This window comes from Motacilla alba, chromosome 2 (assembly GCF_015832195.1).
Source record: "Motacilla alba alba isolate MOTALB_02 chromosome 2, Motacilla_alba_V1.0_pri, whole genome shotgun sequence".
NCBI lineage: Eukaryota > Metazoa > Chordata > Aves > Passeriformes > Motacillidae > Motacilla > Motacilla alba.
The window spans coordinates 80,088,199-80,112,328 of record NC_052017.1 but is presented as its reverse complement, the minus strand read 5'-3'; the positions used below and the strand labels follow the sequence as shown (position 1 = coordinate 80,112,328).

The window sequence follows — 24,130 nt, the reverse complement described above, 5'->3', positions numbered from 1 at the left end:
TTGGTGCAGCATTTAACTAAGCAAAACAGCTATTTACCATCAGCACACTTGAAGATTCGCTGTTTATTTCCAAGGTCACTGACAACAATCAACCCTGCTACTGTTGCATAGATCAAGTAATATGTCCACCATTCCCATAAACACAGCTTTTGTTTATTCATCCAAATCCTAATGCACGACTGTTCGCCCAGAAGCTTGGCTCAGCACTGCCTTCTCTGCTGAAAGGTGTGACACACTATGGAATCCCATGGCTGTAAACACTCGCTGAAATTATGGCAGACTAAACATCAACTGCGAGGATTCAGTAACTCCAGTGTTAGCAAACATCACTAAAAAGGCTGTGAAAACCCAAGGGGATGTCTGATGGAAATTTTACTGCTAGTTTCTTTGCACAGACACTTTGTCCCATTTGATGAAAATATTTTTCACCACATTTTGTAGTAACATGATTAAGTTCAAATAAAAACAAATGAATGCCTCTTATCTCACAGAAGCTATTTATTTGCCAAGCTTTCTCTCAAGTATGTACATAAAAATAGCTTAGAAAAGGAAATACTAAAAACAAATAAATAAAGTTTTCATTTTTTTCCAGCAATGTGAATACTATTTTAAATTCAGCAGATGAATCTATTACTTCATAGCTTTGTTTGCATATTTTTGCATGTTATCTAACAAGTGTAGTAGTATTAGGAAATCTTAGCTGAGGATTTTCTAGTGAGAGAATAAGTGTTTAAGGTAAAGTTACTATAAAATACCCCGAAATAGAGGTTATATTTGTTGGCAAAATATTTAACGGGATTGGTATTAAAATCTGAATCAATGATCAAGTGAAAAAAAAAGTCAGCCTATTTGGTATGCACAGAATTCCAAAAAGTGCAAACAAGGCTCCTCAGTAGATAAACTGAGTCATCATGGGATATGGCAGAAGACACTCTCGAGAATCACAAAATGAAAACAGAGCAGAGGAATAAATCAAATATCATAATGATGGAGGTTAACAGCGGGATCCTGCAAGAAACGAAAACAGGTCTAAATAGATGACAATATATGCTAATGTTAGTGAATTATTCAAGACAAAAAAAGCCTGAATGTAAACAGTTACAAGATATCTCAGAGGAACGACATAACAATAAAGGGAAAGAAGAAAGATGGCACCATGATAAATGCAGAAAACACACACTGAGAAAAACAATCCTAACTGAACCTACATGATCATGGCCTCTACCACAGTTATTGAACTCAGTAACAAATGTTGGAATCACTGGGAAAAGATTATTGAAATCAGCAACTTAATACCTAAAAGGCAGTTAAAAAGACAACTGGAACACAAGAACAATTAAGAGAACAAAAACAAGCAGAAACATAGGACTATGTCAGTGCATATGTCTGGGGCAGGCTTTTTCTCTCCACACTGCAATTCTAGTTATGACCCCAAAAAACCAAACAAAAAGATAAAAGAGAACTCAAGAAAAACATACAATAGAGAGGAGAATGTAAATTATTCAGTATTTCTTAGTATGTAATACTTGAGGGACACAGGAAAAAGTTACCAGGCACGCAAAAAGAAAAACTTTTTGCAGCACACACTACTTGGACTGTGATGCTGCCTTTTCAGGAAGAGGATCATCAAGGTGAGAAATGTCTACATGGTTGAGAGAGGGACAGAGAAACAGGAACTAGGTCAAATGGCAGTATTTTGATTAACAAGTTCCTAAGGAGTAATTTGGATTGCTAGATGCTGGGGGAGTTTATCGGGCTCATTGTACAAAAATTCTTCCTGTACACTGCCCCAAAGGACAATCTGCTGGGGAGTGCTGCACAGGCAGATATTTGTGCTGGCCCTGCAGAGACATCCATACTCTTTAAAACAGAAGAGAAAGAGATTATAACAAGGTTATTACTCCCTCTTTCCTTCATTGTATTGCTACTTATTTATTGTTTTAGAAGACATGGGAACAGACAAGGAGAAGTATGAAACATCCAGTGTCTTAAAAAGCCATTATGTAATAAACCTACAAAACTTTTTAAAAAGGTAGAAAGGAAGACAAAATCTGGTGCATTAACCATGAGCAGTTATCTCCCCTTTTCTCCTCCCATGGCAGAGGACAACAATGTGCATTAATTTGGCAAGTTTCTCTTCCCAGTAAAAGGTATTAAAACCTGAGGGGAATTATCACCCAAAAATCTTCTAGCCTACCAGTAAGACCTCTCATTAAACTGAGTTAGCATGGGATAAAGCAGAGAGAAACGGCAATAGTCAAATACAGAAATGACACATAAACGGCCTTAAAACATATGACTATTACCATCTATTTCTGTTAAACAGCAGATTTATTTATTTCTCTGTCTGACACAGAAAATTTTTATAAAAGAGCCAAGTCCTGATCATCAGAACAGCTAATCTGTTAGCTCTGCATAGGAGGATGAAAGGTATAAGGTCTCTCAATATTAAAACTCCTCTCAGAAGTTTAAAAAAGAGGTGATTTAGGAAAATACAACAGGATGAGAATAACTGGTGATCACTAACTAATAAAGAAATCATTTCAAGGGCCAGACACAAGACGAAATAAGAATTTGATCCAGGAAACATAAAGAGAGATCTTCTGAAGAACAGCAGAAGGAATAAATAATACATTATCTGCAGGAATTCAAATTTTCTCTAATAGTGATTGTTTATAAGACATGAAGGAAAAATGTAATAATTAACTTCAAAGCCATGTAGAGGAAATCCAAACCATCCCTATACAGGGAAGGAACCAAGCCAACCAGTGTTATCAGCCAGAAAGCTTATACTTGGAGAAAACAGCAGAACACAAAGTTCTACTTCTCAGAAGCTTTTTTTTTTTTTTGTTCTGGCCTTTTTTTCCTATTGTAAACTGGAAGAAGAATAAAATCTTTCAAACACCCTAGCAGAAACAGAGTCATGTAATCTCTGAAAAGAGGAAATTAATTCTACAGCAGTTTTCAAAGCAAAAAATAAGAATGCTAAATTTCATTTAGTCAAAAGCCTTCTAAATAGCCTTATGTGGAAGAATTTGTGGTAATGCTATTAGTGTCACTGTTGATATAAAACAGCATACAGATAGCTAAATACACTTTTCCTCTAGAATCACTGGGTAGCATGATACCAGAAATAAAGGAAGAATCACAGAAGTGAAAAATACTCAGTTCAATTCACTAAAATTTCATTCCATCACCTCCTATACAAAAGCAACATTTTACCAAACAAGCCAAATGGGGCTGTCCCTTAATTGGTTGATTAATTCCTTAGTGCTCCACAAAGTCAAAACATTAATACATTATACACACCAAAACTGCTCATTAGCAATAATAACATGTTGCACATGAGCACGTATGTTAATAAGCTGCATGAAAAAATAAAATGTTTAAACAAAAAAAAAAAATCTAGCAATAGCTGCTTTTGTAAGTAGCATAATGCAAAGTACTCTTCATCATCCTGACAACTACTAAACAATAAACACAATTTACCACTGCATGTTCTAAACACTCATCTGAGGTTACAGTCTCAGGAAAGTGACCATCAGCACTGGAATGCAGTCAAGCTTATTAGCAACATTCAATGTGTACAAGGATGCACACAGTGAGTAACGAGATTTCGCTTACTGAATTATTTTGCACATTTTTGGTAGTTCAAAACACTCTCAAAAGAGACACTTCAACTTAAACTGTTCTAGCAAAAATCCAGCCTAGCTCTTCCAATGTAACACCCAGAGCTCTGCACTGACTTATTTATTTAAAGTAAAAAGAAGGCTTTAGAATAGGGTTTGGAAAGCAATGGGCAAACACTCAGCACTCAAAAGTACCTGGATCTCAAGGACTCTTTCATTCAGTACTGCAGTGTGAGGTGCTAGACGAAGCTAGACATAACTGAGAGCTAGCCTAATATTTAATTACATCTCTAACAAGCAGGGGGGGTGGGGGCAAGAAGAAAAAAGTCAAATTTCAAGATCATTAGGGAAAAGAACTAACCACTTTGGTTGTACCCAGCAGCAACAAAGCCAGTTGCCCTTTGAATACAGTAACAGCTCCAGGCACTATATATAGTCTAAGGAATAAATCCCAGAGAGACTGAAATTCAGCAGAACTAAGATTTGTGTGAATGTTGCTAAAATATTTTTACTATCTGCCATCTATTTAACATGATGTCTGGGACCAAGGTGTGGTCATTAAAATGGTACACTAATATCAGAAAGCAGCAAGCCTACTGCAGTGAACACTCCCCCAACAGGCAATGTGCTGCAGTGAACAGGACTATGAGCTGCCACAGCAGACTAAATAAAGCTCTAATGATGACAATGTAATAAATGCTTTCAGTGTTCTTCTCTATCTCCCATGTATCTCTTGCTTCCAGTAGCAATATTCTGGAGTGAAATAAATTCCCTCCTGTTTGGCACAGCAACAGTTAAGAAAAGATAATTCAAAGTTTATTTTAATATTAAGCTACTTCAAAGTTTGGTGCCTGATGCAGCTGAGGCAGAAGAAACTTAAATGAGAGAAAGGTGCTGCTGGAAAAAGTTCCCCCTGCTTGGCACACAGTGACAATTGCACGCACCTCCTACTCATTTTCAGCTCTTGGTGACTTCAAACATAGAGTTTTGATGCTAAATAAATGAGTAGCATCTGGTCCTCTGCAAGCTTTTTCTAGGAGAAATTAATACCTTTAGCTTTAGAAATACTCTCAGTGTTGTTGAACACTTAAATAATAAAGATTTGGGCTCAGTTAGCATAGTGAAATGGATTTGACTGTACCTCTGAGTTTGAAAATTTTTGTGCTTTATAATGCCTGTGCTTACAGACTGGCATAGTCACTTTCATCCCATGCATTCCAGTACTTCATAAAGATATCAAGAGAAAATAACTAGGAAAAATACCACACAGGCTATTAGTTAAGATCATTGACTTTTCTGTACTGGCATGGAATGCTGTGCTAACTAAGCTGTGCCACGGTAAAGACACTGCTTCCTATCCATGTTCCTCTCATATATGACTAAGCTGTTCTCACCTTCCTCATCCCACAGAATACAAATTAAAGACTTTCATTCTTTTAAAATCTTTTTTTTTTTTTTACAGCAGCTTGGCTGACAATTCAACTCAGCTTTCCAGCTAATTTCATAAGACAGCATATGTTTTTTCAGGACAGAACCTGGCTCTCGCTGAGCTGGATGGCGTTATCTTCTATTCACTTTGAGGGGGAGAAATATCAGATCTTTTTTAGTTCTTTCACACATGCACACAGTACTTCAGGAATGTGAAAAGAACTATCCATATAATGTCATAACTGGCACTTACACTGATGGATTTATCAACTTACTGCTTCAATCATCAAGAAATACTGGAAGCATAAAAATAGTCTTTCAGAAGGCTCTCATCTTCCTGTATGAGAATGCTTCATTCATAATCTTGCCTAGCTTTTTCTCTACTCCCTACATTCACAGATATTTTCAGTTCTTAAATGGAGATATTCACAGCCTATTTTCTTGCTTTACAGTAGCTCTGCATTTAAAAACCAGTATTACACATTCTATTCTCTGTACATACACTGAAGTCTGTTACTGCACAGGCATTTGATAGAGTTGAACAGAGGTCATAGCAATTACTTTGCTACTTCTCAAAGTAACTGGTCATCTGCAGAAGGTACTGTCCTGAAAAATCACATGAACACAGCTATTATAGTTTTCAGGTTTTATAACTAATCAAATTATGTATGTATAAACTTTAGCAGACTTGAGCATCTGCTAATCATAAAAACCCTAGGCAAAAGATTGAGACACAAAGATGAATAATAAAGTAGAAAAATGCATTGAAGGCAATGCCACTTATGTAAAGGAGAATAGTGTAACACTATTAAGAAGCTATTCCCTTAACTGTAAAGTAAATTTAAGCCCAAAATAATAAAGATAAGAAGGGGGAAGGCATTAAAAAAAAACCCAAGCACTAAGCACAGAATCTTCTTTAGAAATAAAGATATTCTGGAGAAGGTAGGAAGCTATTTCCCTAACTGTGCTATGTTGCTTAATTATGCTTATTATTATGCTTAATAATATTACAAAATTATAGTTGCAATTCTTTGACAGTCTTTTTCCAGCAGAACCTTCTTTTAACCTTTGGAATATTTAGCCAAGTAAAGAAAAAGTCACACAAAGCTCTAATACGACCATGGGTTAACAGCCAATGTTTGCTGCAATTTGTATCTTTCCCAGAAACCATAAGCACAGCATTCACAGCCAGGTTGCTTTTTCATTGTATTTCCACCAGACATTTCATTTTTAAGGCCAGCTGCCTCCAAAGCTCTATATCTGAGTAACAAGAGTTCAAAGGCCAAAGACAGGAATAAAAACCTCTGAGTCATACACGTTATATCCATACATTTAATCAGATTTCATTTTTTATATGGTCAAATGTAAAATGACAATACAATCTATGAAGATAACCTCTTTTGTGCAACCATACCAGCTCATGGACTTAACACAACCAGGTCATAAAGAGGGGAAAAAAAGAGATGGTTAGAAATATGGTGGAAGAAATTTGAATTCTGTCCAAGTAGAGCATGACAGATACTTTTACAGAGTAGCAGTTCACTCCTTCAGGACTCCCTCTACTGACACAGTAGCTCAAGGGACCTCTGAAGTGAAAGGGGACTCAGTCAGTCCTCTATCCACCAAAGTTGCACATTTCCTCTCCAGAAACTTATGCAGAAGGTATAGCAGTCTGTCTGTCCTGACCTGTCTCTTCTTTAACCTTAAATATTCATCACACTGAGTCAATGCCTGCTTACATTTCCAGTACTTTGGTTTTACAGATACATGAACATAGGTAACGAGGTCTTTTTCAGCTTAATGTCAGTGAACTTCACGGGAGGAACAGTAATGAGTTATTCACTCCGAGTATTTATGGAAGTTCATTGCTACCTGTTCACATTTATACGGGTTTGGTTTCCAGGTTTAACAAGCTGCAAAGTTTTGGGGCTTTGTTTGTTTGTTTACACATAGAACTCTCAAGATTTTCCTCCGTCAAACACCTGTTGACTCTACAACAAACTACATCACAATCACCTGGACTGGAACATCTTCACACATGATGGAAACTACCTCCTAAAGGATGCGCATGCAAGTGAACTTAACATTACACATCATTTCCCAGGTCTCAGCTGTCCTGAAGAGCAGTTATTCCCAAGCTAAAGGGTCAGAACTTTGACTCTACACTTTCTACCCCAGCTAAAACAACCAGAACAATCAAATACAAGGGACAGAAACGGTTCCGAACACTTCCATATTCAGGATGTAAACAGATACACAAACCTTCTCTAATGGCTTTATTATATAACCAATCTATATTTTTAAAATTCTATCAGAAATTTGGTCAATATGGGCCATGACAAGGCAAAAACTAGAAGTATTTTAATGACAGGAGAATCTTCAGTGGCAAATAAAAAATGGAAATAATGCCTGAGACTTATTTCTTGTCAGTTGCAGCAAAGCAAAGTGAGGGAAAGGAAAAACAGATTTCCTCTTGAATGAAAGTATATACCCGCAGCCAAAGTTCTTGTGATTTTCACTGCACTTCCGAAAGAAAAAAACAGTTTTAGCTCAACTTGCATATTCAGACTTAACAAGTAACACTGAAGTTTAACAGGGGCCTTTGACAACTCCTCTCTCACCATGTAACTAAGTACTGAGAGTACTCTTTGACATACAAACACCCATATGCTTCATTAGCATAATTTTGCTTTTAAGTCAACATTCTAAATTACTCTCTTGGTTTTTTTTACTTTCACCTGATGGATGAAAGGCAAATATCCACATTGTAAAAGTCAGGCATAATGTTGGGTTCACAATCTCCAGGTAGGATTAAGATACAAAACACATACAATTTTAACATATATAGAGAAACTACACTACTGCATTTATCTTGAGTAATTAAATCATGGTAATTACCCACTTTGTTTCAGAAATAAAACAAAAGAGAAGACAAGAGTCTTTAAGACATAAAAGCCTTTGCAGTTTACCCTGTTTGTTAAAAACAAGCCAGATACTTTTAATATATTTTTAAATGCAGATCCTGATAGATAATTGCAGTTTCTTTTTCTTGAGATCCCAGAGTGACAATGAATCTCTTGTGCAAAACTGAACATGCAGCTCTCAATTCAAATTATCTGTCTTTCAGGAGTATTTATTATGCCTAGAGTCAGCTGCTGGCACAGGAATGCACATGATACTGCAAATCTCAGTCAAACAGGCATTAATGGGCTTTTAATAAAGCCTAGGACTGTGAGTAGCCTATTTATTCCAAATAATTTCTATGACAACATACAGTCCTGAAAAATGATGGTTTTGATTCATAACCATACTTCTATTTATATGTTTCACCCTCCTCTGGCATCACAAAAAAAGTTTCCAGCAGCAATCAGTATGACTGTCAATCAATAAAAACTGCAACCGTATCCAAAAAACAAACCAACACAAGTGTTAAGAAATTACAAAACCCTAAGAAAAATCAGTAATTCATCACTACAGAAGTTCAGCCAGCCAGCTTCCTAGCTCTAAACCGGTTGATCAAAATCACTTATCTTGAAAAGAATATGGGCCAAGGATCCTACCACACAACACAGTTTAACATGGACACCCTGACCATGGGGGTGCCACTGGTTTTGGATGCCACACATATCTTTTGTTCACCTAAACTAAACTGTGCAACTTTCTTTCATTGAACCTTCTCCACCATATAATCATATCCAGACATTCCTTTTTTAAGTAAAACTATATTTATACGAGACACATAAAATTATTTCTACTACATCTTGAGGCTGAGACCTGCCCTGCAGGAAAAGTCTAAATTTGTGCAAAATTGTTTTGTGCATATTGTTGTTGTGCATACTGTTTTAAGGGATCGCAAATCACCACCCTGACAAGTCTCCCTACACTTTCATGAAATGAGAGGTTGCCATAGCTGTTTTATTTTAGGAAACAGAACTGAGAAAAATGCTTTGCAGAGTAAGTTACAGTAACTGGACTTCAAGTTGCTAAACAACTGAGAAAAAGAAACATCAAAGACCTACCTGGTGAGTGTTAAAGTCACCTTTATCACAGCACAGTTAGCTATGTCTGGGGTGTTTACTTATGTCAGCTTCGTTTACATTAAGACTAGAAACACTGATCCAAGTCTTTTCCTGCAAGCTGCAAAAACAACACCAGCTGTCTCCAAAGCCACAAATAGTTCTATGAACTGAAGCTTTCTTGCTCAGCAACTGCTCAGATCTGTGCCATTATGGGGAGGCCATGTTCTCTCAGAGTTCCCAGAGAACTCTGGGAAAGACTGAATTCTCCTGCTTCCATTTACTGCCAGTTCCACTAATCTGTCTTCATATAAATTTACAATGAGATTAAAATAATGATTCATCCTAGCCTCCCTCTTCACACACAAATTACTCTTCTCTGTTTTCTTATTTTCTCACCCCATTGTCAGCTGCCCATATCAGCTGACAGAGATTTCCTGAAGGGCTGTTTGCTTCTTTTACTTCAGATGCAATGGGAGTAGAGATTGCATCATATCAACAATACCCCCTTAAAATGGCAAAGACTAAAACCAGGACAAGTACAAAGTTAAAAACACGGATGTTTCCACATCTGCCTAACAAAGGGACATAAACTACCAGCTAACTAAGCCACAAAAGTATATACATACTGGTGCTGGAGAGCAATGCTCACATCACCCCTCCTGACAAATCCATTTCCTGATAAACCACCCTTCACACACACAAGAAATCCAAGGGTTTTCAAACAGCACCATGAATCATCTGGAGCAGACACAAACTCTGGGGGACTGCACCTTCCAGCACAAAAGCAGCCAATGCGCTGCAAACCTGATTTAATCTTGACTAGCTTATTCTGTCTGTGGCTAAATACCTTCTTGCTCACATAGCTTGTACTGCCACCAGAGCTGTGCAAGTATTCCCAAAGGAGCCTGCAACAGACACATTAAACCCTTTCCCTTACATACACAAAAGGCTCTCAGTTCTACCAGGAAAACAACTTCTCTTGACTTGTAAAAAAACTTACATTACAATTCATATTCATTCCGACCCAACTATGCTTATGTCCCCCTGCTGCATTCTTTCTCAAGAGGATTAGATCAAAGAAATAAAATAGTTCAGCTCAGTACTATCAGTCTGATACACAGACTCAGAATAACTGTATGTGCAAGTGCCTAATACAAACCAATAATGTATCCTCCACATGAAAACCAAAGCAAAGGGCACACTAAAAGTGCATATTTTGACAATCAACAGATCAGGTGGACACAGGAATGGATTTTGAGGTACCACAGCTAGTTAAAAAGACAGCTCTGGAAGTCTTTAAACTTTTTCCTCTGTCTTAAAAGCATAACCTTTGCTCACAGTATTAAAATACAGTTTGTTTTTGTTAGCATCTACAGATCAAGAGTTCACCTCTCTCCCAATCATTCCAGCCTAGCTGCCTAGGCTTTGTTTCCCGCTGAAGATTGGTCTCGGGGCACCTCACCTAGACTCCCTGAGGTGATGCTAAACTGACACACACATTTCAAGGAGACACCTAACACATGCCAGCTAGGATTGGTGCTTCAGTCCAGATGACCAAACTAATTAATCTCTAAAACACACGCTGTGAACATGAAGTCCTCAGCACCCACTCCTTACCCCTACAGATGTGCTTCTATTGAGTCACAGCACCTGCTACAGCAGACACAGCCACAAAAATCAAGGTTAAAATTTAACTTTTCCCTGCACTATTTGAGTAAAACAGGGAAAACACAATCTTTTTTGAAGAAGGGAACAAAGCAGGTGCTGCGCTGTAAGAGAGGCTTAGATCTGTGAACAGGCACAAGAAGTCTTGTCATTTGGATCCTAATGAGGCTCCTTGCCATGAGGCTGGTGCACCAGGGAAAGATAAGCAGGTATTTAACACTGTGCTGGGTCTGGCTGAGGTGCTAAATTCTCCCCACTGCAGCCCTCACAGTGCTGTGCTTTGCACTGGTAGCTAGAAACACCACGTAACATAAAACACACCAGTTTTCTCTACTGTTGAGCAGCACTTCCACAGAACCTAATCTGCTTCTTCAACATTACCCTCTCGCCTGCAGGCAGTGAGCAGACAAGATCTTGAGAGGGGATACAGCCAGGACAGCTGACTCAAAGTGACCAAGGGAATATTCTATACCATCTGCTCAGCAATAAAAACTAGGAGAAAGGAGGAGGAGGCAGGGAGAATTCATTACTATGATGTTTGTGTTCCAGAGCAATCCCTAACAGATACTGTAGCCCTGCTTCCCAGGAAGTGATGGACATCATCTGCTGATGGGACATAGTGGATACATATTTTATTTTCCTCTGCTCCCATGCACGGCCTTTGCTTTTGTTTTATTAAACTGCCCTTATCTTGACACATGTGTTTTTTCATCTTACTTTCTCCCTCCTCATCCTGCTGAGTAGGGGAGTAATAGAGCAGCTTGGTGGACACTGGCAGTCCAGTCAAGATCAACACACCTCAAATAAAAGGATGTATCCCCACACAAAGTTTAAATTGACGCCAAGATAAAATTTCTTACTTTAGACAAAACTTGACTGCAATACAGACACTTTCAACTGATGTGTCATAGTGCAGAATTACAAGATGACCAACCTGGTTGATGAAGAAAGGACACAAATTTTAATTCTACTGCCTGGTATTTGAATTTATTAATTAAAATTACTTTGACCTTCTCAGAAAGGTGTTTCCTATTCAAGTAAATAAACACACTTGGGTTTATTTCTAGACATTTTCACAATACTTATTTATTACCATTACGTGTAAAATAAATATCATCCAAGTCAGTCTACTTACCAAAACACAGGAATGGTTCTCTAGTCTGTTTTTTTAACTTGAGCAAATAGCAAGGACAAACCCATGCCCTAAGTTAGTAGATAAACATTTCAGGTAAATATAGTCCTGGCTGGAAAGAAAAACAGCTAGCTGAGGAAAGCAGCACAAAACCAGGTGGCTTTTGTAAGAACAGAAAAACAGCGACAGTCCATTGAACCTTCCTGCTTTCATTTCTAAACAGCAGTAATACCATAAATCTAGTTAAAACTGCTAAGTAACTGCAGTCTTAGTATCCTCCACCACCGAAACTGACAATTCCCATCTAAAAATAAGAGCAGATAATATTAGTACCATATATTTTTGCTTGTCTTTTCAAAAGCACCATATTGTCAAATACCTCACAGACACAGGATTAGGGGCCAAAGGGTAAAAGGAAACACCCAGCACACAGAAAGACCACCTCATACATGGACTGCCAGCCTAATACCTGTGTCCAAACATGCCTAGCTTCTGTGCAGTCTGAACTGAAACATTTTAGGAAAGCTGAGGTTTTACTTCTATTGTACTTTCTTCTCCATCCCTCTCTTACATGGCAGGATCATTTAAAGAACGCTCAGCAATATGAAAATTCCCAAATTCCCCAATTCTCTTGAAGGAGTGTCCAACTTGCTCTTGCTTTATGATACAAAAACAACTGCACCTCTGGTCTGCTAGTCACAAGGAAAACAAACTGGTGATAACGTTCAAGGTCATGGAAATTCACTGTACCACATGCACCAAATCAGAGTGCTCACCTGCTGGTTTCCCAATCTTGGTCATCCTTATCTTTTTCTTCTTTGGCATCTGAATTGTGTGGGTGTTTCTGCACAATCCGCATCCCACCAGCTTTCACTGGAATGAAAATTAAATAGATAACAACAAACCTCAGTCAAATTGATGTTAAATGAAGAATGTAAGGAATTCCTTACACTCTGCTTCCCTCCTGATACTTTTCATAGTAATTTAATAGCAACCACAGTTTGAAAAAGAGGCACAAAGTGTTAAAAAGTGGCAAGCCTAAAGAACAGCTACCTCAGAACCACATCTGCCATTCTCTTTCACATGATGCCATCTTTGCTTATCCTGAGAAGCTGCAGCTCATTTTACCACCTGCTTCCAGTGACATTTTAGAAAACTCGATTCTGTTTTAATTCCCCCTTCACCCCATACTAACTTGCAGCAGTCAGAAGAAACTGAGGGAATGACTTGCATAACACTACACAAAAGGCCACAAACCAAAGAAACTGACTCGTCATTTCATGTTAAAAACTACATCTATAATAATGGTATTTATACAAAGAAGCACTTCACAAATAGTGTAATAAAAAGCAAAATTTAGGAGAACTGTCAACTTGCATTTAGAACAGAGCTTTTTGGTTCGCAAAACATATGAGCATATACAACATTTTAAATCCTTGCATCATTTATGTTTTAGAAATGATGCAAACATGAAAGCAGCCCTTTGAAACACAAAACAAGAAGTGAAAGCAGATCCACTTATGTGCATCATTTATCCACTCCAAAGTGCAATCTAAAACAGGAACCAAGCCAGACTTAGCACTGCAGCTACTAAGCAGAGCAAGAGACAGGTTTTTCTTGATCTGCTTTCTGGTTCAATAGTGTACTTTTCTTTTTCTTCAACAATTGCTACACATGCTTACAGGACAGCACAGGATAAGATGATGCATCGCGTTAGCTTAATTGGATAAGTTACACCACATCAGAAAACCACTACAGTGGTCAGAAGTCAATACAACCACTTAGAGACACACTGGTTTGTGTTTCACAGTGCCTTGACACAGTGTCTGTGGTGAGCCTCGGCAGAAGTGTCACAGCTGGAGGGAGCAGGATGCCAGAGTAGCACTTGGAGAAGCTGAAGCTGGCAGGGACAGGGCGGCTGTGCTTCTGACAGCCCTCCTGTGTCCTGCCACAGAGGGAGCAGGGCACCTCACAGCTGTTCAGTGCTATCCCAGAAACCTAGACACAGGTCTAATTCCCAATTCTTAACCAGGACAGCAATGGAAAGACCACTGCTGTGCATAAATTTTACAGCCTGGGTGAAGGAAATCAGGAAAAAGAAAGTGACCTGCATCAGGAGAAAGTGAAAGCTTTGGTCCTGTCTTGTAAAAACAGATTTTAAGCTCTGAGTGATATTTGAATGATAAACTTCTAATTCAATAAAGGTCATTAACTAAAGTCAGGCAATCAACAGACAAAATCAAAGAAATATATTTTAAAACCTATCAAAACTGTGTCCTCTAATCATGCACTAAAAAAAAACCCCAAACCCAAATCACTAACCATTTTGTGCTCCCTCTCCAGTGTAAAACTTTAATTGGCAAGAAATGTTTCACATGGGACAAGGAAAGAAAGACTACATTTCTTTGTAGAAAATTACATTTCTCTGTTGCCTGAAGTGAAGCAAAAATTAAAATTCCAATTAATTTTACTTGATTCAAGCTCCTTAGAAATTTTTGTTTGCAAAAGCACACACTGAGTTTTGTCAAGTGCAGACTTCTTTTAACATCTCAGCTAATCACAGTACTGTTATGCTTTATTTACATTTATTTATAAATTATTGATTTATTTTAATTAATTTCTAAATTTAACATCATTGCGTGGTCAGGATCTTTTACTTCTTTGTTTCAAATGACTTTTCATGGAAGATTCTGTCTCCACAGCAACATCTGCCAGGGTTACACACAACAGTTTTGAACAATACACACACTTCCATGTCCTTCAACAGCTAACAGAAAACTGGAGAAAATGATACCTGAAGATTTGGTGCTAATTTAGATCTAAAATGTCTCTCCTCTCACATTGTGTATCATCAGGCCACCAGCCACTCCTTTTCTCTTTATTTGTCACTGGAAAAAATACACAGCTAACACATTCAGATTTGCCTGTATACAGAATTAAAAAGCAGGGATTAAAAGCAAATAACCAGACAACTCAAAAGGCATAATAGTGACTAATGCAGTAACTTAGAATCTTAAGTGTGAATTTTTGAACTAATATTGTCAGGCATAGTATATACAGCTTAAAGTACTTTGGCGCATAATTGAATTATATTTAGCAATCCAAAGTTACTCTGCAGAAGGAATCAGCAAACAGCTGCCATAATCATATGTATTTGTGAGACCAGAAGTGAAATAATTAGATAGCATTTTGCAGGTATCTGCCACCCATGACACAGCATGCTCATACCCAATCCAGTTTCAGGAGATTTAGCTTAAGATGATAAATACTCTTGCAGTATAATTCAGCTTCCTTTTCAAAAGGTATAAGCTAAGCTACATTACCTCAGGGTGTGACAAGAGAAGAACTGATTATATCCACAAAGCTAATGAAAAACTCACTCAACACTTGTGAGATTTTTCTCAGGAGTTATGAGGAATCATTTATTTCCTACTTGCCTAGCATTTACTACATAATTCGACAGATGCTTACCATGGTGATTTTGTCACTTGAAAATCATCCTTAAAAGAGCTCAGATTTCCTTATCCTGCAAACAAAGGATTTAAATAACTGATAAACCACCTTCCAGAACACTGTCAGACAGCAGTGTCCAGAAGTACATGGCATCAACGGCCCTGTGTTGGGATTAGGAAGAAAACAGCTCCTGTGCTGAAGAGCAAGTGCAGAGCTCAGGTGCTAAGGCAGGAGAGGACAGGAAATGGCTCCCTGGAGTGGTGACAGCCAAGTCACCAAGGCCCTAAACCTTTACTAAAGCGTGAAATAAAAAAGGGATCATTCACCAGCACACTCAGAAGAGCAACAAGTCTACCTGCTTCACTACTGAATACAAGTTTTGGATTTTAATTATCATATGTCAAGTTTTCCTCCCCTTGAGAGGCAGACAGGACTACCTTGTCAGTCCTGTGAATGCCAGCCTGTGTTCCTCATAAGGGTATGACGACTCCTCCTGGAAATATATTAAATAACTGTGTTAATCAATTACCACTCAAGCTGATCTGGAGTCAGGAAGCATTCTACTTTTTCCTCCCTGCCCCCACTGCAGGGCTCCTCTCTGTTTCTGAGACTGAATTCTGAAATAAACCCCACTGAGTTGGAGCAAGTACTGAGTGCCTAGAGAAGCACCACAGGTCAGGGATTCCCTGGCCACAGCTCGCTCAGGGTGCAGACCTGAGGCAGTCCCTTTCAGGGAAGCCTTCCAGCTCAGCCCAAATCACCCGCTGGTCCCAGCAACTGGACAGGAACTTTTACAAATCCAATCAAGAGTCTTAGCAGCTTTCCTTTTCCTTGAGTGTGTATTCAATATTAACATAAAAATTTATTTCTTACGTAGTGTGTAATAACAGATTCCATTACAATGATAAGATGCATGAAAAGGGAAACATAAAATACGCCGTTGTACAAGATTAAGGGAGCATACATTAGTGTTCAGGGAAGTAAGAAAAGAAGTTATATGCCTTCATTTCACAGAAATCTCAACTCAGAGTGATTTTTTTTTAATGTACAAAAAAGTACATAACTATTTTCAAAAATCTATCATAAAACTTCATAAATACACTATTAACACAATCACCTTCCACAGTATGTACCAGATGAACAGCTAAAGCATAATTACACAGATCTCTTCAGAGGAACTGTACAAACCTACTCAGCGATGTATCATGGGCACACTTGATCTCTCTGACAGGCAGATACTTAATAAAGATTAAGTTAGGGCCCTCTTAAATTTCAGAGGGGAGGTCAAAGTCGCTTCCTGCACTGAGGTCTTGAGGTTTCTTTCCATTTCATTACCCTTTGTCTTTTCAAGTGCCTTTTCTTTTCCCCCTATGTGAAAGATCAATGCAGAGGAATGCAGCGCAGCTAGTAAGCAAGGGCCAACGGTACACTTGAAAAACAACAGATTTGTCAATTTTGCTTTTAATTTGATGACCCACATACTTCCAAACTTACATGTCCAACATACTCAGTAGAGTAAAACACATCTTTAATTACAGGTAGTGCTCTTTATAGAGCTGTATGCAGCAAAACCTGGGCTTTTAAGCCATTTATCAAAAGAGATTCCCTATTCACACCTCTTCTTTGACAGCAATTTGCCTTGTTATTTATGAATAAAATTTTACCTGTAATAAATTTTTAAAGAATTTCTTACTTTCATATTATTAAAACTTGTTTGCAGACTTATCTATTGCATTATTCTAATATTCAGGGATCTAAACAAGCTTGAGATAGGTTTTAATCCTCTATCTTCAACCACTAGAGTAAATATATACTCTTGCTAGTCATAACACTTCTTGTGGGTTTTCCAGGTGGTAAAAGACCAAAGGGTCAAACAGTTTAGAAAAATCTTCTTCCCAAAGCGACCTGAAGATATGGTAAAGCATTAGGGGGTTTTTTGCCTCAAAGACAGGCTGAGTGATTACCCGTCTTCCAAAGACAAATTTTGTGTGCATGTTCACAAAAAAACAGAAAAAAAGAACCAAAACAGGTATGCCTTAAGTGGCACATAGGTGAAGGTGTTCTTCAATTCATATGTGGGCCCATGTTTTAAAAAGTAAAAAACTCAAACTGAAATATTCTGACGGCAAAGGAGACCTGTACTGTACTCCAGTTGAGCTTTTACACTTTACACTGATAGTTTTTCATGTGGCCTAGAGAGGCTCACTTCAGGTCTTTAAAAAATTTTCACCAGTTTCAAAAGACAGGTTTTGAAGCAAAACCCTCAAACATGGAACATCAGAAAAAACAGTTACAAAGCATTATTTGTTTCATCAATGGTGTAGCTGGAAGACAGAGCTAAACCAACGTAAGATCTTAATGATCCCTCCACTCTGAAGCTGACATGCACCTCAAGACAAGCCAGCTGGAGGAGCCAGGGCAACAAAAGCTGTCAGCACTGCAAAACGATGCTTTGGTTTGCTCCCTGAAGCAGCTCAGCAAGAAGCCAGGTAAGAGCTAATGCGATGACAAGGGAGGCTGCAGGACTGGAATGACTGCTCAGCCAAGAGACTAACTCACCTGCACTGCTGAACTGTATCTGTCAGACAAAGCAAAGCCATTATTTCTCACTTCTATTTAGAGGAATTTCAGGTCCTCATTATAAAGAGCACAGAATTCAATTATGGTTCAACAGCTGTTTACAAATGTAGCTTTAAATCTCACCAACTGATCTAAATATATAACTAGCGACCTTGGGATTTTTTACTGAAACACTTAAAAAAAAAGCTCACCAACTACTCCACAGGAAACATTAGACAACATACGTAAAGCTGCTGATGCAGGGACAAAAGTTCCCCTATTTAAGAAAACTGTGAGAAGCAAAACTAACAGTACATGAAGGAACACAGCATCGATACTGCAAGGAATTGAACCCCACCTGAATATAGAGAGGAGCTACTCTATGTGGACCCTGGCAGATGAGTGTCCCACTGGAGGTGACACGCAGCTCCCACCACGAGCTCCGACTCACACACAGCAGCAGGACGGATGGCAATGGAGCTCCTTTGCTGGGCACTTTTCAAGCAGCTTTACCTGTTTCCTACCCTGCCAGGCCCCAGAATCGCAGATAGGAGCGCTCAGGATGCTCTGGCACTCACACCGTGATGCCCGCAGGCAAAAGGGATGCACAGAGCACTCCTGGTTTGCAGTGTCTGCTCACACTCAGCGTACACTCTACAGGAACAGCCCAGCCCCGCAGGCTGCTCGGGGCCGAGACCGCTCCGCTCCCCTTCCCACCACCACCACCAGCCCCAGGCGGGGTGCCGGAGGCCTCCGCCGCCTTTCGAGGGCGTGATGCCGGAGAAGACAACACTGTCTGCCTGCCGGGTGGGAACCTGGAGATGTCAAGCTGCACACACCCGATGACGGTTTGGCCACAACCGGAGCTCTCCTCGGGGCGAGGCAGGGCAGGGAGCGTCGCTCCGTCACCGGGAGAGGCTGCCGGAGGGCAGAGAGCGCCGCGGGCGCCCAGGGCTCAGGCGGGGATCCCAGCGCACCTCCCGCGGCCGGAGCGCCGTATCGCGCCCGAGCAGCGGAGAGCGAGGAAACCCACCGGGGCTGGCATCCTCGGGGGTTCGAACCTACCGGGGCTCACACCCCCGGAAGCGGCGGGACCCGCTCGAGGCCGCCCTCGCCCTCGTCAGCCCCGGCGCCCGCAGGAGGGGACCTGGCGGGGAACCGGCGCCCGGCCCCGCCGGCCCGCGGCCGCCCCGGCCCCCCCGTCCCGTCCCCCGGCGTGGCAAGAGAAAGAGCGGAGAGACGGGAACCGGCGGCCGTACCAGCAGGAGGGTGTCCGGCCCGCGTCTCTGCTTTCTCTTTGGGAGGCGAAGACATTTTTACTGTGGCGGCGGCCCCGCTCCCGCACCGGGTACCCGCACCCCGACACGGCCCGGCGAACACGGCCCACGCCCGCCTTGTCAACGTGGCCGCCGGGGGGGCGGTGCCGCGCCGGGCGCCGGGCCCTGCCCCGGCCGGGCGGAGACGTGGCGCCCGCAACAGGCGGCGTCTCCCGAGCCGTGAGGGCAGCATAGGCAGCTCCTGCGGCCTGCTCCGCCCTCTTGGTTTTGTTTGGTGAGGGAAAAGGGCGCGGGCAGTTAACAACGTGGTTTTGAGTCGTCTGCACTTCACACAACACTTGTAATTAGTGACTAATTGGCAGTGCGCGCCTTGCGCTTTGTTGTGTTCTGCCAAACCGTATATGTGTGAAGCGGCATAAAGAGCTGAGCAGTTTTTGGCTGAGGTAGAGTTAATTCTCTTCGCCATAGCTGGTACGGGCCGTGTTTTGGAATTGTGCTGGAGACCCTGTTGATAACTCCGGGCAATAAGTGCCCACCTTGCCTTTGCAACAGACCTCGTTTCCTTGCTGTTTGAAATTACAGAGCTGATTCACATAGTTTTGAGAAAATTTTCAAACACTTGAGTTAGGTTTTCCAAGTCATGTGGAAAGGCACTGAGCATCATATCTGAATGAACGATGCTGGCCATTCTGGTCTTTCTTTTATAGTTTGAAATAAGAAAGCATGTACCCCAACAGATGAGTGCATGATGTTTGAAAGTTGACCCTCCCTGCCTCCAAAGTGGTATAGAAATATTTCATCACATGTTTATTATAGGGAAATTAATGTAATAATCTTTTATTTATTTGCTATCACTGTATGTAACAACTATATTATCATTGCAAAAATATATGTGATGTGTAAAATACACATTTTGGTTTTTTTTTTGGTTTTTTTTTTTTTTTGCAACAGTCCAAAATATATTCATGTCATGGCATCCTTAACAGCTTGAATGAACAAATGTAAAAATTCTGTAACTAAGTTCTTACATTTTGCTGCTGGGTTATTTCAATTTCTTACACATGCAGCATGTTAGAATCTTAGATTGTATTTTCAGCTCTGCCACCTTCCGTATAGCCTTACACAAATTACTCCAATTCCCTTTCTAGTCTCTGTCAAAGTCTATCCAGATTATAATTTTTTTCTAGAGTAGTATTATGAGATTTTAATGCTTTTTTGTCTACTGTCCTCTGGATTTGAATTAATTTTCACTCTTTCTTGGTTTTCCCAGGTTTATTGGCTTTGGATCTCCCTGTGCTGATTACCGAAGTTGATGGAAATTTTTGCCATTGCAGGTTTAATCTAAACCAGCTGTTATAGAAATGAAATGAAAGAAAAATGTGCTCTATTACATTAAAACACCTGCAAGTTAATGATTTTTCTCTAAGAAACAATTTAATTTAATAATTTCCTATTGAAGCACAAAGTTTTAGTACATGAAGGTGCCCTGGAGAAAGTATTACATCAAAGATGTGCTTCAGCTGTTCTTGCTACAACCAGCAACTTTTATTTACGTTATGAGAATTCACGTTGCCATTTACACAAGTATTTGTTTGAAGGCTTGCTGTGGCTTCACAGCTAAAATACAACATCCACCCTGAGTATTTCCCAGAGACATAGGGCTGAAATTTCCTGAAAGTCCAGCCGTGCATCAGTTTTGGAAGCTGGGATCTCAAGGCAAACCATACTAGTGTAGAAGAAGGAAGAACCGGAAGAGGGGAAGACAGATTGGAACAGAATGAAATGAGGAACAGGAGGCCACTTGGCCTTAGTGGGCCAGGAGACGAGGTCAAAAAGTTGAGTAGGGGGTGCTGGAGAGGTAACATGAGAATTGTGAAGCAGGGCAATTACCATGGCAGAAGGAAAGAAATGTTTTTCCTCAAACAATGAAGTAGGAGCCAGAACTGGTTCAGTGAGATGAGGATGAGGACCCCAGGGAGAAGGGAGAGAGGACTGAAGGTAGGTCAGGCAGGAACAAGCACGCTTGTGGGAGGGAGAGGGGAGGATCTTTGCTGCTTTCCATGGTCTGGAACTTCTCAGACCGACCTCTCTGTAGTTGTCAGTCCACATAATTACTGCTTTCCTCAAGAGACAGGGGCCTGTGCCAATGCTTAGTTTCTATGATTGCAGAAGAATTATAGAGGTGTCAGTATGATACCATAGGATAGAATTTAATTTTCAGATATTGTTCTTAAATTGTTGCAAGAAAAGCAAGAGGAAGACAAAAATCCAAAATTAAAATAAATACTTAAGTAAATAAATTGAGATTTGTAGAACCAAGCATCTAAATGAGGAGATGCCATAAAGTTTGTAAGTGGTACTTCAGTTTTGTGAAATAGCATGATGGTTTCTTTGGCAAATGTAAGGCAACATACATTTTTCCAGCTAGTGGTAGTGCCATAATATTAGTAACAATCACAGCATCAGTCAGTCGTTAAGGATGGAAAAGACCCATATCATCATCAAGTCCAACCATCAACTTAGCACTGTCCATGGAAGTGTTGAAAAATGTGTGGATATGGCACTTGAGGATATGGTTTAATAGTTCACCCTGGGCAATCTGTTCCAATCCTTTACAACCCCTTCCATGAAGACATTTTCCTAATATCCAGTGTAAACCCGCCCCTGGCAGAACTTGAGGCCATTTCCTCTCATCCTGTTAACTTGTTACCTGGGAGAAGAGACTGGCACCCACCTGGCTACAGCCTCCTTTCACAGGTACTTGTAGAGAGCAGAAAGGTCTGCCTCCTTTTCCCCAGGCTAAACAATGTCCTGCTCAATTATGCCAATGTACAAGAAACAGAGAGGCATTCTTAATGACTGGCAGTAAAATGCTGGGATTTTTCACTCACTTAGTCATTTCCAGCAGGCCGGTTGTTTGTATCAGCACGCACAAATGGCAGCAACAGTGGGAAACTTCATCAGAAAACAGGCAGAGCTTTTACAAAAAGTTGGCTGTGGAGTCGCTTCCTTTGCCAATTCAGCCACGCCTGGCGCTGACACACTTTCCCCAGAGACTGTTGCAAAGTCAAGTCCCTACTGGAAAACGAGTGAATGACAGCATCACAGGGCACTGAAATGTAGCAGCACACTGAGAGAAGAGTAAATAAAACATGTTGTTTAGGATATTTCATGTTTTAATGTGTTTTGAAGACTGCTTGGTGTTTTAGAATATAAGTATTTTTGTGGAGGATTCCACCACATACCTCTTCAGTTCATAGGTAAGAGCTGATAATAGACATCTGAAGTCTCTGTGACATCATTATCCAGCACAGTCAAGAAAGAGAACTCTCCAGCTACCACAAATTTTAGCTGAAATAACAAGCAGAAAGAAGCTATGTCTTTTGTGGTGATGGTGCAGGCAAAAAAAAAAAAAAAAAAAAAAAAAAAAAAAAAAAAAAAAAAAAAGAAGCCAACCAAAAATAGGAAAAAGCCCTTTACAAATCCCAAAGCCTAAGTTAAAAAAACATCCTGAACAGAATAGTTAGGCAAGTATGCAAAAGCATGTAACAGCTATTTTCAGTGGCAGTTGGGCATTCACAGCACTTTTGACAGTAATACCAGGTTCTTATTTTTTGTCCTTTATAGCCCAAAATATGTTCAGTAAGCAGTCTTTTTAAAAAATAAACAGTCTGTTGAACTATGATTAGGACACCGTTTTTGTCAGTTTTGAAAATGCTCACCAGTATCAAACAGATGGCTGTAGTTTTTGGTGCTTTCACTTGGGGTCTGCAGCAAAATTTTGTGTTCTTTCTGAAAATACTACCACACAGAGGAAAGCAATTTTTGGGTTCAAGTCACTGGGAAGTTATAATAGTGCAACCTAGGGTCACTCAGCATTTAAAAGGCAGCTAACTGCTTTGCCACACGACTTCTGCTGTCATTTCCAGCACACATATGGGCATGCATGCTGTAAATCCTGGGAAGTACGGAAATCTGCTCTGTTTAGCTACAGGGTTGGCAAAACTCTTTCAGTTAGCAGGGTTTTGCCCAATTTATGGACAGACATCAAGTCAATGACAACTACCAGCTGATTTTGATAATGCATCCAAGACAGTTTTGCCTCAAAGCAGGTAGTTGTTTTGAAATTTTGATTGTTTTATTTCAACAATATGTTTTACAATTTTGCTATTTTTAAACCTTAAAAACCATGGGGAAATAAAATATTTTTCTCTTTTTATCTTCTTATTTTTCTTTTTTTCCCCCCTGCCAGTTAATAAAAATATCAGTTATCCATATAGTTCTAATCCTTTGTGACATTTTTAGGGTGCCTTAATTTCTGAGAAACGATAAAGCAAACCAAAAGGTTTACTTAGGAATTTGATCCTTCACTTTGAGTTTTTGAGTTTGCAGATCTTTATTTGTATATGTTGCCGCCCACTACTTAAAAGAATGGGCTTAGTCTGATGCAGCCAGTTGGGAAAATTCCTTGCTTTTTTACTTATGTGGAAATATGTAAAGCTTTTAGCAAAAGTCAAATAATGCCATTTTAGTTCTGTCTCATTTTTATGCCAGACTGAGAAAAGGGTGCTGGGTTTAGGACTGTGCTTTGTTAGGAAATTTTCAGAGATTGTATAAGATGCCACCCAAAAAGGTGATTTTATTTTAATATGCAGACTTGGGAAAATAGTTTGTGTAAGTGAACAAGCAAATAAATTTGGGGAAAGGAGTAATTTACTTTAGTAATGATTTTCTACCCTTCCCTTACCAATTGTCATTGCATTGACTCATTAAAGTCATTTGGGTTGCAGTGTTTGCTAGTTTCTCTGTATCTCAATGATCTGATTAATTCCATTTTGTTACTCTAACTGTACTCTTATTCTGACAAGGAACTCAAATTTATTTGCTTTTTGATTTACTAATTCAGTTTTCCAGGAAAACCTATGTAATTAATTTTTTTCTTTAGGGTTTGAATAAGTTTCCATTGGG

At 39.7% G+C, this 24,130-nt stretch overlaps 1 protein-coding gene across 1 annotated transcript in view; it reads right to left on the bottom strand.

Moving 5' to 3' along the window:
* The window catches only part of LOC119696891 (death associated protein), a 50,565-nt gene extending 31,235 nt beyond the window's left edge, over positions 1-19,330 (bottom strand). Inside the window, exons 1-2 of the mRNA XM_038126789.1 lie at positions 19,145-19,330; positions 12,650-12,746 (exon numbers count right to left, since the gene is read on the bottom strand). Of these exons, the coding sequence (XP_037982717.1) occupies positions 12,650-12,746; positions 19,145-19,199 (152 nt within the window). The 5' untranslated portion in view covers positions 19,200-19,330. The remainder of the gene's footprint in view (positions 1-12,649; positions 12,747-19,144) is intronic.
* Between the last annotated feature and the right edge of the window lie 4,800 nt (positions 19,331-24,130).